At 41.0% G+C, this 13,810-nt stretch overlaps 2 protein-coding genes across 7 annotated transcripts in view; both read left to right on the top strand.

Moving 5' to 3' along the window:
* The window catches only part of LOC139406552 (AP-3 complex subunit delta-1-like), a 38,971-nt gene extending 36,782 nt beyond the window's left edge, over positions 1 to 2,189 (top strand). For all 6 annotated transcript variants that reach the window (XM_071149257.1, XM_071149255.1, XM_071149260.1 and 3 more), the window contains 6 exons: positions 264 to 453; positions 588 to 676; positions 835 to 920; positions 1,101 to 1,222; positions 1,442 to 1,521; positions 1,663 to 2,189. In XM_071149257.1, the coding sequence (XP_071005358.1) occupies positions 264 to 453; positions 588 to 676; positions 835 to 920; positions 1,101 to 1,222; positions 1,442 to 1,521; positions 1,663 to 1,758 (663 nt within the window). In that variant the 3' untranslated portion in view covers positions 1,759 to 2,189. The remainder of the gene's footprint in view (positions 1 to 263; positions 454 to 587; positions 677 to 834; positions 921 to 1,100; positions 1,223 to 1,441; positions 1,522 to 1,662) is intronic.
* A 2,483-nt stretch (positions 2,190 to 4,672) lies between these two features.
* Positions 4,673 to 13,810, top strand: part of LOC139406551 (ubiquitin-conjugating enzyme E2 R2-like) — a 35,486-nt gene continuing 26,348 nt past the window's right edge. The window contains exon 1 of the mRNA XM_071149253.1: positions 4,673 to 5,307. Within this exon, the coding sequence (XP_071005354.1) occupies positions 5,128 to 5,307 (180 nt within the window). The 5' untranslated portion in view covers positions 4,673 to 5,127. The remainder of the gene's footprint in view (positions 5,308 to 13,810) is intronic.

Raw genomic sequence — 13,810 nt, 5'->3', positions numbered from 1 at the left:
ACGTCTATATTGGAAAATGTAACCCTGTTACACCATAAGCCAGGGGCATCCTCTTTGAGTGTGTGACGTTACGATTCTACTGTCCTATCAGTGCTGTTTCCAGGTTGCTTCATAAAAATCACATGGGATTCATGTTGGGATTGGAATGGTTGAATCGATTTGCTGGTTTGCATGCAAGTCAATTTGCTGGGCTCCTTGTGTGAACACTGCTGGCTACGGAGTGGGTTGACCTCCGCTTCATCCCTCTCTCTTTCCCTCTTTAGGTGTGTGACATCCAGGGGAACCTGCATGACGGTAGCCAGGTGGTGGTCTCTGTCATCTTTGAAAATAAGTGTGACAGTTTCATCAAGTCCATGGAGTTCAATGTGATGGACTCTCTCAACTCCAAGCTGCAGCGGCCTGAGCGAGCCGGCCCACATGACAGCCTCACCGTGCCCTTCCATCTGCCCCCCGGTGAGGAAGCAGGAGAGACTGGGAGGAGGAAAAAGCTATGGAAACTTGTTGAAATAAGAGCTAAATTCCCATCCAAATATTCCCATTCCCAGTTTACATCCAAACAAATCCATTTTTTCTCTCTTGTTCCTCAGGGATCTCTAACGAGGCACGGTTCATCTTCTCAGTGCAGAGCATTGTGATGCCTCAGAAACTGAAGGGAACCCTCACCTTCATAGTCAAGGTGAGTAAGTCTTGCTCTCCACAAAGGCCTCACATTCCCCCACCATCCTTCTTTGACTCTGGGTACAGTCTATTTCACTGCTCGAGGTTCTACTGACCTTTTTCCTCACTTGTAAAAGTGTATTGTTAACCTTCTGCTGTTATAATGTTCTCACACAGACTGAGGATTTCTCCACTCACGAGAAACTAGACTTTAAACTGCACTTTACCTGCACCTCATACCTGATCACCACTCCCTGCTACAGGTCAGTGCAGCTAGCTGTCCCCAAAGAACCTCATTCTGCTGTTTTAATAATAATGAACGTTACCTAACTGTAGATTTGGAGCTATTGGCTTAGTGTGCTGTGCCCTGATCTGAACTTAAGATTAAACTGCTTGTGAGCTAGTATGTGATGCGTAGTGAATGTGATTGTTGTTGTTTACAGTGACGCGTATGCTAAGCTGTTGGAGTCAGGGGACCTCAAGGGAAGCTCTCTGAAGCTGGAGGGAATCAACCAGCCTTTCCACCATCTACTGGCTAGGATCTGCTTCCACCACCACTTCTCTGGTGGGTACACTGGGACTGGGGAATACAGGGGGAGAGGGTAGGGCATTGGGAGGTATTAGGTGGAGAGTGGACATATTTATTGAGGTGATTTGTAGTTCACTGTGTCGTCTTGCAGAAATCTCCCTCTTTGAATGAACATTAACATGATGTGGTAAATAAAGACCTTTTTAGATTTTGAGTTGTTTAATGAGCTTACGGTTGTGTTCCTGTCTCAACCAGTGGTGGAGAGGATTGATTCCTGTGCCTCCATGTACAGCAGGTCAATCCAGGGTCACCATGTGTGTCTGCTGGTCAAAACTGTAAGTAGCTCCCTTCCTCCTTGTCAGTCAGGGGGCCAGACATCCAAATATTGGTCTCCATTTTACTCAAATGAGATCTTCTCCTCAGACATCCTTGTAACGTTTGCCCTCTCTGTCTGTCTGTGTCCCTGTCCGTCTCAGGCTGATCAGACCGTGTCTATCGATGCTAAATGTGACGAGCCGGGGCTGCTTAGGAATGTGCTGGATGAGATCAAGCTGACCTTCTCTCAATGCTGATTGTGTCTGACAGCCCCTTGGTGCCCCCCTACCCCCTGCTCAACCCCTCCCTCACTGAAACACATGTAATCATGTTACAAACACTGCGGCTGGCACTCCCAGGTTCACCCTATTAATTAGTCCTCAGAATCACACATTTCCTTGACGCCCCTCTTGCACTCAGAACTGCTATTTCTCCTTCACTGATTTGCTCTATACAAACCCTCTCTGTGCGCTTTTAGTTTCAAACTGGTTTTCCCTGCTCCCCCCTCCACTCTCTCTCTCTCATCGTCATTACAGTCTGTGACGGTCATGTAATGTAATCTGACAACTGGTTGAATTGTGTTTTCACTGTCTTGATTTGTTTTTGTTTGTTGCTGTTTTTGTTTTCTGACGTCCGTCTCCGCCTTTCCCCCTGTTGCATTAAACATCAGCGTGTTACTGCTACTCTCCTCTATAGTCCTGTAGAATGTGTGACTTCTTCTGACTGGCCCAAGTTGGAAATGTCATGTCAACTTTAAACTGCTCTGAGCTGACCTCTGAGCTGAAATCCTACCTGACCTGATCTCATGTCTGAAGGAGACTGACCTACCCTCTGGTGTCACTGCTCCATGCTTCAACTATGCTCAGCTTCAGTTTGACCTGTGTCACAGGAACATATCAATCCCTATAAGAATTTTAAATGCCTGAGCTGGAAAGTTACACTAAGAGTTTATTGGGAAAAGAGAATGCAGGCGGTTACACTTTGACCAGGTCAGAACTTAGACACGCTGGCACTCCTCGAAAAAGTATGTTTCTGCAACCTTTTCCAAAAGTGAACATTGTCCGGTTTCCTTACTGTCTCTTATTATAGACATGGGTAGAAGGGCGTCTTTTTACAATTGTATGATTTATCGCTTTGATTATGCTGTAATCGTGGAAGGGTATTGTACTGCTCATCTGCCACTCTCTCTTGCCTCAGACATGTCTACAGTATCTGAAATGAGTGACAAATATAGAACTTGTGGAAAATGAAGGCCTGCTATCACATATTGCAGCTAGCGCCTCTCACGTGGCTTTGCTATAATAGCAGGCTCTCCATACTTAACTGTTAAAGTTATACTATGTGTTGATAGGCTTAGTTTGAAATCACCTATGGGGATGGAAGGCTATTCTAGTCATAATTCATTCTGGGAGATCAATGGTACTTAGTTGATACATTTTATTTTGAATCAGTATTAACCAATGTGGCTTCTTGTTTACTGTATCTTTCTTGAGAAAGCCAACAAGTTGTCAGTCAAGACGTTTGTCTTTCATATCATCCAAACCTCTTGCGTCTGTGCCACTAACTCTTGCACTATACAATACATCCTACATGTCACTGATACAGTCATAAACCGTTACTTCAGTGTTCTCTTCTCTCAGAACTACCCTGCTGCCACATGTGCATTGGCATAATGATGAACATAAATGGTCATCATTTAAATGGCTTCTTCCTTTCATGACTTGCTCAGAGGTACTTAATGTCTAGTTACACTCAGCGCGTCTCACTGCCTGGTCCAGCACGATCTAGTAGCAACTTTAAACTGATCTCATCATGTTTTGTTTGTATTCCAACTTACCCGCATTCCTTTCTTACAAGCGTAGATGAGCCATTCCATGAGTTTCTTCTGCACCGTGTTAGTGTGAGTACAAAGTGAAGAACATACAGGGATGTTATCCACAAAACCATATCCTTCCTGGAAAAGTGCTTTGATTTAAGTTATAGAATGGCAATGAAAAAATCACTTGTAATTATATGTTGTACTAATTAAAAAGTTCTGTGCAGAGTATTTCATAAAAATGTGTATCTTGCATGATTAGGAAATGTATACTTAAAAATATATATATATTTCCCCTATCCAAGGACACTCACACACATACAAAACTCCCTTGTCATTTCTTGGTTGTCTTTTTCTTTTATAGTTTTTTTTTATTTTTAATTATGAAGTGAAAGTTGAATTAATCATGCTACGGTTTTTGATGGTGTTGTATTTTTTTAATCTATTATAAGTTCATACAATTCAAATGATATCTTTGAATATTTTGAATGATTTAACATCAGGGGAAGGAGGTTCTATTTGGTGTCATGGCGCTGAGAGGAGTAGAGAAGAAAAGGTCTTGTGATACAGTTCAGAGAAGCTACCCACTGTCTTAATACTTTTTTTCTGGTCAATTATAGTGATTATCTTACGGAGTTTGGCTTATGACATTAAAATATATTCTCATTTCTCCTTGTTTGAAGGTCTGGTCCAACTCCTTCATTGTCTATTCTCCAGCTATATGATGTAATATGTTTTAAGAGGGGACTACATGAGCAAGACAAAATTAGTCATATACTATCAACATTCACTTTTAGAACAGAGAAGTCTACCCAAATTGAAATAAAGGCTGAGCTGCTGTAGTCTGTGTTAAGGTGAACCAATAATTATTTCAGGCTTTTTATTCACATCTTATCACATATATATGGTGTCTGCGTATCAAACATGCTGTATATTCAAAGGATATGCAAATACTACCTTATCAAGGATATTTAGTTGGACACCATCTCACTTCAGCATGCACTAGAGTGGCCTTTCCCAAAAACCTGCCTTCCCCAATAACTAATACAGTACTCTGTGTGAAACTGCATATTCTTTCTATGTGTGCAAGTGCCTTTAAATTATAAATGTCAATATAGCCTAAGTGATTTGGAGGCTGTGTGTAGGTACTGTCTAACTTAAATTCCCATATGGAAAGAAATGTAGTTGCAACCACAAAACACTCCCAACATATTTTTTTTGACGAGATTAAAAATATTAAGGTTTCGGGCTTCATGATCCTGAAGAATTCAATTGCAGACCGAAACAATATTTTAACCTTGCTTAAGCTATTAATGCCGAATAAGTGTTGTGCCTTTTCAATAACACCAACTCCCAGAAAGCTTTGCGAGCACTTCACTACTCATGGCATCAAGCTTTGTGGGACCAGCTTGAGCGACTTTAGTGGCGACACCGTGAAGTAGCTACTGTTGTATAATTGAGGAGGGGAGATCCCTACTCAGACAGCCGTTAATTTGTTTGTTTTCTAGTTTGCTCTGACCATTAAAATTTACTTCGAGCAATTTTGTCTTACGGTAAATGAGGATCAACAACAGGGAGTAACTACTGTAGCAAGCTAGCTTTGGGTTTGGTTGGTTGTCAGCGAGAGGTTTACGCGTTGGTTTGTTCGATCACAGTGGAAGAGAACCGAACACGAACGTAATAACAGACGACATTTTTGTAGATGTGAGGAACGTGTGAACAATCAAAAGGTTTCTCAGGGGTTGGTTAACTACCTTTGTTCTCTAAAAAGGTCTAGATAGGTTTTTGTTTATACAGATCGTCGTGGACTATGGCTCATGGACATCATGTAGCCAGTTCCCAAAAAGCACTCATGTTAGAGATGAAAAGTCTTCAAGATGAGCCAGTTGAAGGGTTCAGGATAACTTTAGTGGACGAGTCGGACTTGTACAACTGGGAAGTTGCAATATTTGGACCCCCAAATACTCACTACGAGGGAGGTTATTTTAAGGTGAGTATGGAATTGCTGAATATTTAAGATGGCCATCAAATCACTCAAATAGTTATCGCAGTTGTTTTGTCCAACCTTGGTTAACCAAAATAAATTGTGCCTGGTCAGTGTTCTCTTGCCCCTGAGTTACAGTAGAACGTCTGTAAATATTATGGCGAGAAGAGTTATATTTTGTCACTTTTGGTTGTGACGTAGCTAACGATTGACAACCAACCTGGCTTAGTTTGAGATGGCCAGCTCGAGCAACATGTGACGATCCACAAAACATGTTAACGTTTTCTTGGAAAACTTTGGAGGAAACAGACATTGTCAACTTATCACTGTATTCAGCAGGGCCGGACTACCGCATTTGGGGCCCCGACACCCATCTCCAGTGCCCCCGCCAACACATTTTGCCATGGGGCAGAGAGTAACGTTATGGATATACATCTGCTGATAATGATAATGATAAAGATCAAATCGGACTTATTTATATTGTATTTTCTTATATAGTACAATAGTAATGGTGTCTATGTGTTGGCACTAACTGGCTCGTTGGCCAAGGCCTATGGGGTAATTCATGTTTTTTTGGATACGCTGAGATAATCATATTTTGTTTATTATGAAGCATTTATGTATCCAAACAAGCACGTAAAGTCTTCCTAGTTCATAAAGGTCTGGTTAACTGACTGATATTACCCCATAGAATAAAACGTATAAGATCTCGTGAGCCTTTGTTAACCTCAGACCTTATTTTATGTATTTATCCCAAAACCCCATTCTTTCCCCCTTCATTTCCCCCATTGGAATGGCTGAACTAACCAGAGGTAATTTATTTCAGTTTTTTAGAACTAAAGCTGCCGATCTCTATAAGCCATCAAACAGTTCCTTCGTTTTCATAGTTAAGCAATAGCAGCTGGTAGCATTGTCCATCCTGTTTGAAATAAACTAAGTTGGGCTGGGTGACATGGCCAATATATATCACAGTATTTAAAATAAAATGGACCGTTTTTAAATTTGCTTTATGAGTAGTGCATGACCATACGATGGCAACATACATTCTAAGTGATTTAAATAGGTCTTTCTCCATTCTGATTGTTTTAATAATTTTCTGCATTTTCATACATTTCTGCATTTCCTACACTGATTTGAGAGCATTTCCACACTGCCACATAGGACTGCACGATATGGGCAAACAATCTAGGCCTTATTTTTATCCAAATGTTGCAATTACGATTAGACTAGTGATTTAGAGCAAAACACTTGAGTGAACTGTTGGAATCATGGCAATATAATGATTATTTTAATTGATGTAGTTAGAATATAATAGAGGGCGCTTTGAATAGTGTTTGACATGACAACAAATGAAAATTCCAGGGAGGAGTTATTGTGAAAGGGTAGGAACCAACGTGTTAAGTGTTTCCTAGGGGACCCTATAATCTTTGGCTACATTTAATGTTTTCTTTTAGCTACTTCATGTAGCTTTATTATTCTTGCTTTGTGAATTCCTCATCGTTTTAGAAGAAACTGTGGCACAAACAACATGCTGATTTAGGTCTCCACCATCACTAGTATTAGGCTGTATAGCTAATACTTATATGTCTGACTCAGTACATTTATTATCTAGCTAGTGATTAGCATTAGCGGCTAATAAGATTTAGGCCCAACTTAAGAAAAATACAAACTAGCTTTTTGCATATTTTAGAAACAAACTAATCGTGGAGTTATATTAAGAAGCAAAGTGAACATCATTGTTATCAACATTGTTAAATGTGCTGCATTGACCATGCAGACTGAACGCAAGTGTCTTGTGGTCGAGGAACAACAAATGCGCTTCTTGAGTGACGGGGCGGGGCTAGGTCTATGTGGAAAGCGGCATGGAGAGATGACTCAAGTAGCGAAGTAAACTATAAAAGTCAACGTTACACACAGAGTATCACATTTAACGAAACAAAAATTTAAATACCGTTAAAGAAGGTAAAGTAAAAACCCAAACCGGTTCATGCATCAATACCGGTATATCGTCAAATACAGTATATCGCCCAGCTGTCACTCTAAGCAACTAGAATTATAGCCTAGTCTCAATACCTACATATATTTTCTTATTGATATTTATTGATATTTGGATTGTAAACACTCGAACGATGGCGTGTTTGTTTCTTGTAGACTGAAAATGTGGATTGTTCTCTCACTTAGCATCCAACCTGCAGAGTTTGTTTCTAGTTGCCTTTGCTGAGAGGGACACACAAACTAATCTGTATGTCGATAGTACCCCTAACTCTATGGACTTCCTCTCATCACCATATTTGAACGTTCTAAACAGAGGCTTCAGATTTATACATCCTGTGCGACATCTGGCCCCTTCTATCTGGGGTTGTATCTAACAAGGGTTGTTTACCATTTAGTCTAAAATTTATATCTGGTTGTAGCTACTGTATTATAGTACTAACCAGTGCGGCAGATTTAAGTTCAAAAGTAAAAAAATAACCACAAGTATGAATAACTTACCCAAATTGTCCATACAAACATAATTAAATTGCTCTATTGGAAAACAGGTCTAAAGACAGATACAGACTGTGAGAAACATTTTCTTTCTCTGTTATCTTGTAATCCCTACCCTTATGAAAAAAGATTGCAGTCAGAGTGCAGTATAACTGCATGAATTTTTGCAGTGTAACTGCAGTTAAAGTGCAACTGCAGTTAAAAGCGCAGTATAACCACGGACAGATGTCGCACAGGATGTATAAATCTGAAGCCTCTGTTTAGAACGTTCAAATATGGTGAATTAGGGTTATGTGCCTTACTCAAAGGCAGATAGGGGATTCAAACTAGCGACCTTTCGGTTACTGTCCAGTGGAAGTAAGTGGGATAATAATAATTATTTGTCTGATTTCACACATGTACACGTGTGTAAATTGGAAATAATTTTTTTTGCATATCCCTCAGAGAGTTGGGTCACTGCCAGGGTCTGCCATTTCAAACAGTGACTGTGACGCAATTAGGGTTATGTGCCTTACTCAAAGGCAGATAGGGGATTCGAACTAGCGACCTTTCGGTTACTGACCCAATTCTCTAACCGATAGGCTACCTGCCAGCCACATAAGAGAGAAGATGGAGCTAGATACAACTTTTCTGACATTCTGCAAATTTTCTCATTGATGAAACATTAGATCTCAATGCAAGTTTATTTTCCCTAAACCAGAATCTGTTACGAACGCTGTGCAATAACTTTTGTAGACTTTGCCAAAGTTTCAAAAAATTGTGTTGTTTAGGATTGCAAGGGTCGATTGAGTTATTGCACACACGCAATTCACAGAGAAGACGTTCCCTAACATTTATATGCAAATGCTTGCTAAAACATGCCAATAGGATCTCGCTAGCTCGTGCTCTGCCCACCTCGTTGCTTGTTCTGCCCACTATACTAAATTTACTCCCATTGGAAATGACGCAGATGAGATATCTTAGGTTAGTTACCAGTATATTTGGTATAACTGCAGTTCAAGTGCAGTACACTGCAGTTATGCTGCAATAACTGTGTCAGCAATACCACAGTTGACTGCAGTCACTAACTTACTGCAGTTTAAGTATTTTTTTGTGTGTAAGGGTATTGTTTAGCCTGCCAAAGACTGTGTAAAAGAAGGCTCATGTCCTCTGTTTTGCCCGGCAACAGGGGGTGGTATAGCTTACAGAGGGAAGTGCAGTAGGTTAGACCTCTTCATTACTTGCCTAGCTCAGAAAGTACACTGAAGAAAAATATAAAAGCAACATGCATCATTTCTACGATTTGACTAAATTACAGTTCATATAAGGAAATCAGTCTATTAAATACATTCATTAGGCTCTAATCTATTAATTTCACATGACTGGTAGTACAGATCTGCACCCGTTGGTCACAGATATAAAATAAAATAAAAAGTAGGGGTGTTGATCAGAACTAGTCAGTATCTGGTGTGACCCATTTGCCTCATGTAGCATGACACATGACACATCTCCTTCAAATCAAAGGTTATTTGTCAAATGCAACAGGTGTATATATATATACAGTGCCTTGCGAAAGTTTTCGGCCCCCTTGAACTTTGCGACCTTTTGCCACATTTCAGGCTTCAAACATAAAGATATAAAACTGTATTTTTTTGTGAAGAATCAACAACAAGTGGGACACAATCATGAAGTGGAACGACATTTATTGGATATTTCAAACTTTTTTAACAAATCAAAAACTGAAAAATTGGGCGTGCAAAATCAGTTTTATATCTTTATGTTTGAAGCCTGAAATGTGGCAAAAGGTCGCAAAGTTCAAGGGGGCCGAATACTTCCGCAAGGCACTGTATTTACAACTTTACCGTGAAATGTTTACTTACAAGCCCTTAACCAACAATGCAGTTCAAGAAATAGAGTTAAGAAAATATTGACTAAATAAACTAAATGTACAAATGTATATATAAATGACATAACTATAAGGAGGCCATATACATATATCGCATGGAGTTGGTCAGGCTGTTGAGTGTGACTGTTGTCCCACTCCACTTCAATGGCTGTGCGAAGTTGCTGGATATTGGTGGGAACTGGAACACGCTGTTGTACACGTCGATCCACAGCATTCCAAACATGCTCAATGGATGACATGTCTGTTGAGTATGCAGGCCATGAAAGAACTGGGACATTTTTCAGCTTCCAGGAATTGTGTACAGATCCTTGCGACGTGGGGCCGTTCATTATCATGCTGAAACATGAGGTGATGGCAGCGGATGAATGTCACGACAATCAACCTCAGGATCTCGTCACGTTATCTCTGTGCAGTCAAATTGCCATAGATAAAATGCAATTGTATTCGTTGTCCGTAGCTTATGCAAGCCCATACCATTACCTCACCACGGGGCAGTCTGGTGACAATGTTGACATCACCAAACCGAATTCCCACACAACTCCATACACGCAGTCTGCCATCTACCCTGTACTGTTAAAACCGGGATTCATCTGTGAAGAGCACATTTGCCCACTAAAGTCTGTTACGACGCTGAACTGCAGTCAAGTCAAGACCCTGGTAAGGACGATGAGCACGCAGATGAGCTTCACTGAGACGGTTTCTGACAATTTGTGCAGAAATTCTTTGGTTGTGCAAACCCACAGTTTCATCAGACTTTGGATGACTGGTCTCAGACGATCCCGCAGGTGAAGATGTATGTGGAGGTCCTGGGCTAGTGTGGTTTGTGGTTGTGAGGCTGCTTGGACGTATTGCCAAATTCTCAAATGACGTCGGAGGCGGCTTATGGTAGAGAAATTAACATTCAATTATCTGGCAACAACTCTGGTGGACATGCCTGCAGTCAGCATGCCAATTGCATGCTCCCTCAACTTGACATCTGCAGCATTGTGTTTTGTGACAAAACTGCACATTTTAGAGTGGCATTTCATTGTCCCCAGCACAAAGTGTACATGTGATCATGCTTTTTAATCAGCTTCTTGATATGGTGGATTAGGTGGATTAATTATCTTGGCAAATGAGAAATGCTCACTGTCAGGGATGTAAACACATTTGTGCACAACATTTGAGAAATAAGCTTTTTGTGCATATGGCAAACTTCTGGCGCCTTTTATTTCAGCTCGGGAAACATGGGACCAACACTTTACATGTTGCATTTATATTTTTGTTCTGTTTATTTTAGCCTATATTTGCATAACTGTTGAAGATGGTGAGCATTTTCCTTCCCGATATAGGGCAAGAGCTCTCGTTACAACGATAAACAGGCATCAAAGTAGGCAGTGGTGTAAAGTACTTAAGTAAAAAATACTTTAAAGTACTACTTAAGTAGATTTCTGAGGTATACTATTTTTGTTTTTGTCAACTTTTACTTTTATTTCACTCCATACATTTTCCCTGACACCCAAAAGTATTTGTTACATTTTGAATGCTTAGCAGGACAGGAAACTTGTCAAATTCCTGCACTTATCAAGAGAACAGCCCTGGTCGTCATCCCTATTGCTTCTGATCTGGCGGACTCACTAAACACAAAGGCTTCATATGGAGCGTGCCCCTGGTTCTCCGTAAATAACGAAAAAAATAATGAAATAAATAAACAAAAACAAGAAAATCGCTTAATATAAGGAATTTGAAATTACTTTTACATTTGATACTTGAGTACATTTTAGCAATTACATTTACTTTTGATACTTAAGTATATTTAAAACCAAATACTTTTAGACTTTTACTCAAGTATTTTACTGGTTGACTTTTACTTTAGTCATTTTCTATTAAGCTGTCTTTACTTTTACTCAAGTATGAGAATTGGGTACTTTTTCAACCACTGGAAGTAGGTCGGGCAAAGTGCTTTTTTTCATGTATTTTTTTTAAACTACAGTAGTAGGCCTATGTTGTAAATGTGAACTCTTTCTGAATGAAGGTTTGTGAATAAAGATAACCTAGACTATTGACGGGGTCTCCTAGGTACGCCACTATTGTTCAGTTAGGGTTGTTCGCACCTGATTGCATCAGTCAGAGGTAGTGTTTCCAAATGACAAATGTGTGATACATTCTGCTGATCTATTTCAGCTCAGCTAAAGATCCCAGTTATTCAGAGACCTGTTTAGGTTTCCAGTCTTTTCTGAGCGGCGCAGTAGGTTAACCCGGCACTGTGTTAGCTAGGAACATTTGCATTGTGGGTGCTATGTACAAGCATTGTTGGCCCAGGAATGCACAGCTTGGCTGTGAAATGCACAGCAGGCCTGTGACTCATTGTTCCTTCTAACAAACATCTCCAACAAACCAGTTTCCCTGTTCTAAGACCCTCCCTATCTACACAGGTTAGACAAACCCTCTGTTACGTGCTGCTTTTACTTATTTATTGAAAAGAGTCAGTCAAACAATGACGTATGCCTATTCAATACCAGAGCAAAACGTTTACATCAGGGTGTAACTCGTCTGAATGTGTCACCAGACCAAACAAAATATTGATGGTACGCTATATATACAAAAGTATGTGGACATCCCTTCAAATTAGTGGATTCGTCTATTTCAGCCACACCCGTTGCTGACAGGTGTATAAAATCGAGCACACCGCCATGCAATCTCCATAGACAAACATTGACGTAGAATGACCTTACAGAAGAGCTCAATCACTGTCAATGTGGCACCGTCATAGGATGCCACCGTTCCAACAAGGCAGTTCATAAAATTTATTCCGTGTTAGAGCTGCCCCGGTTAACTGTATAAGTGCTGTTATTATGAAGTGGAAACATCTAGGGGCAACAACAGCTCAGCTGTGAAGTGGTAGGCCACACAAGCTCACAGAACAGGACCGCAGAGTGCTGTAGGGTGTACAAATCATCTGTTCTAGGTTGCAACACTCACTACCAAGTTCCGAACTGCCTCTGGAAGCAACGTCAGCACAATAACTGTTTGTCAGGAGCTTCATAAAGTGGGTTTCCATGGCGGAGCAGCCGCACACAATCTTAAGATCACCATGCGTAATGCCAAGCGTCGGTTGGAGTAAGGTAAAGCTCACCGCCATTGGACTTTCTCTTTCTTCACCATCTGGCAATCTGACAGACAAATCTGGGTTTGGCGGATGCCAGGAGAAACCTACCTACCCAAATGCATAGTGCCATCTCTAAAGTTTGGTGGAGGAGTAATGGTCTGGGGCTGTCTTTCATGGTTTGGGCTAGGGCCCTTAGTTCCAGTGAAGGGAAATCTTAACGCTGCTTCATACAATGATATTGTAGACAATTCTGTGCTTCTAATTTTGGGGCAACAGTTTGGGGAAGGCCCTTTCCTGTTCAGCATGACGATGCCCCTGTGCACAAAGCCAGGTCCATACAGAAATGGTTTGTCAAGATCGGTGTGAAAGAACTTGACTGCCTGCAAAGAGCCCTGACCTCAACTCCATTGAACACCTTTGGGAAGAATTGGAACGCCAACTGCAAGCCAGGCCTAATCGTCCAACATCAGTGCCCGACCTCACTAATGCTCTAGTGGCTGAAGGAAGCAAGTCCCTGCAGCAATATTCCAACGTCTAGTGGAAAGCCTTCCCAAAAAAGTGGAAGCTGTTATAGCAGCAAAGGGGGGACCAACTCCATATTAATGCCCATGATTTGTTCGAGATGTTTGACGAGCAGGTGTCCACATACTTCTGGTCATATAGCGGAGGTCTGAAAACAACACTAAAATAGAAAGTAAGGAATAAAGTGGAAGTAACCTAAACTGCTTTTCCAAATATTCAATGCACTTGACATTTGTATGGAGGGAACTCATCTCATTCATTGCCAATGTGTAGATATTCAGCCAAGTTCTGCATTCATTTAAATATTTGTCCATTGCCAATACTCTTTGCTGGATCACACACTCACACACAACTACCCTGTTCTCACTAGCTGTGTCCTCAGCAGTGCTAGGGCCTGAGAGGCTGCCTTTCCTGGTCAGCTCGGTCAGCCCAGGGTCTGTATCCTAATGCTGAGTGACACTGGCAGCAACACTGCATCCCCGCCCGGGTTGACCCTGTCCCTGGGACATGGGCCGAGGACCCAAGTC

This window comes from Oncorhynchus clarkii, chromosome 4 (genome assembly GCF_045791955.1).
Source record: "Oncorhynchus clarkii lewisi isolate Uvic-CL-2024 chromosome 4, UVic_Ocla_1.0, whole genome shotgun sequence".
NCBI lineage: Eukaryota > Metazoa > Chordata > Actinopteri > Salmoniformes > Salmonidae > Oncorhynchus > Oncorhynchus clarkii.
The sequence above is the reverse complement of the archived record's forward strand: the minus strand, read 5'-3'. Positions and strand labels throughout refer to the sequence as shown.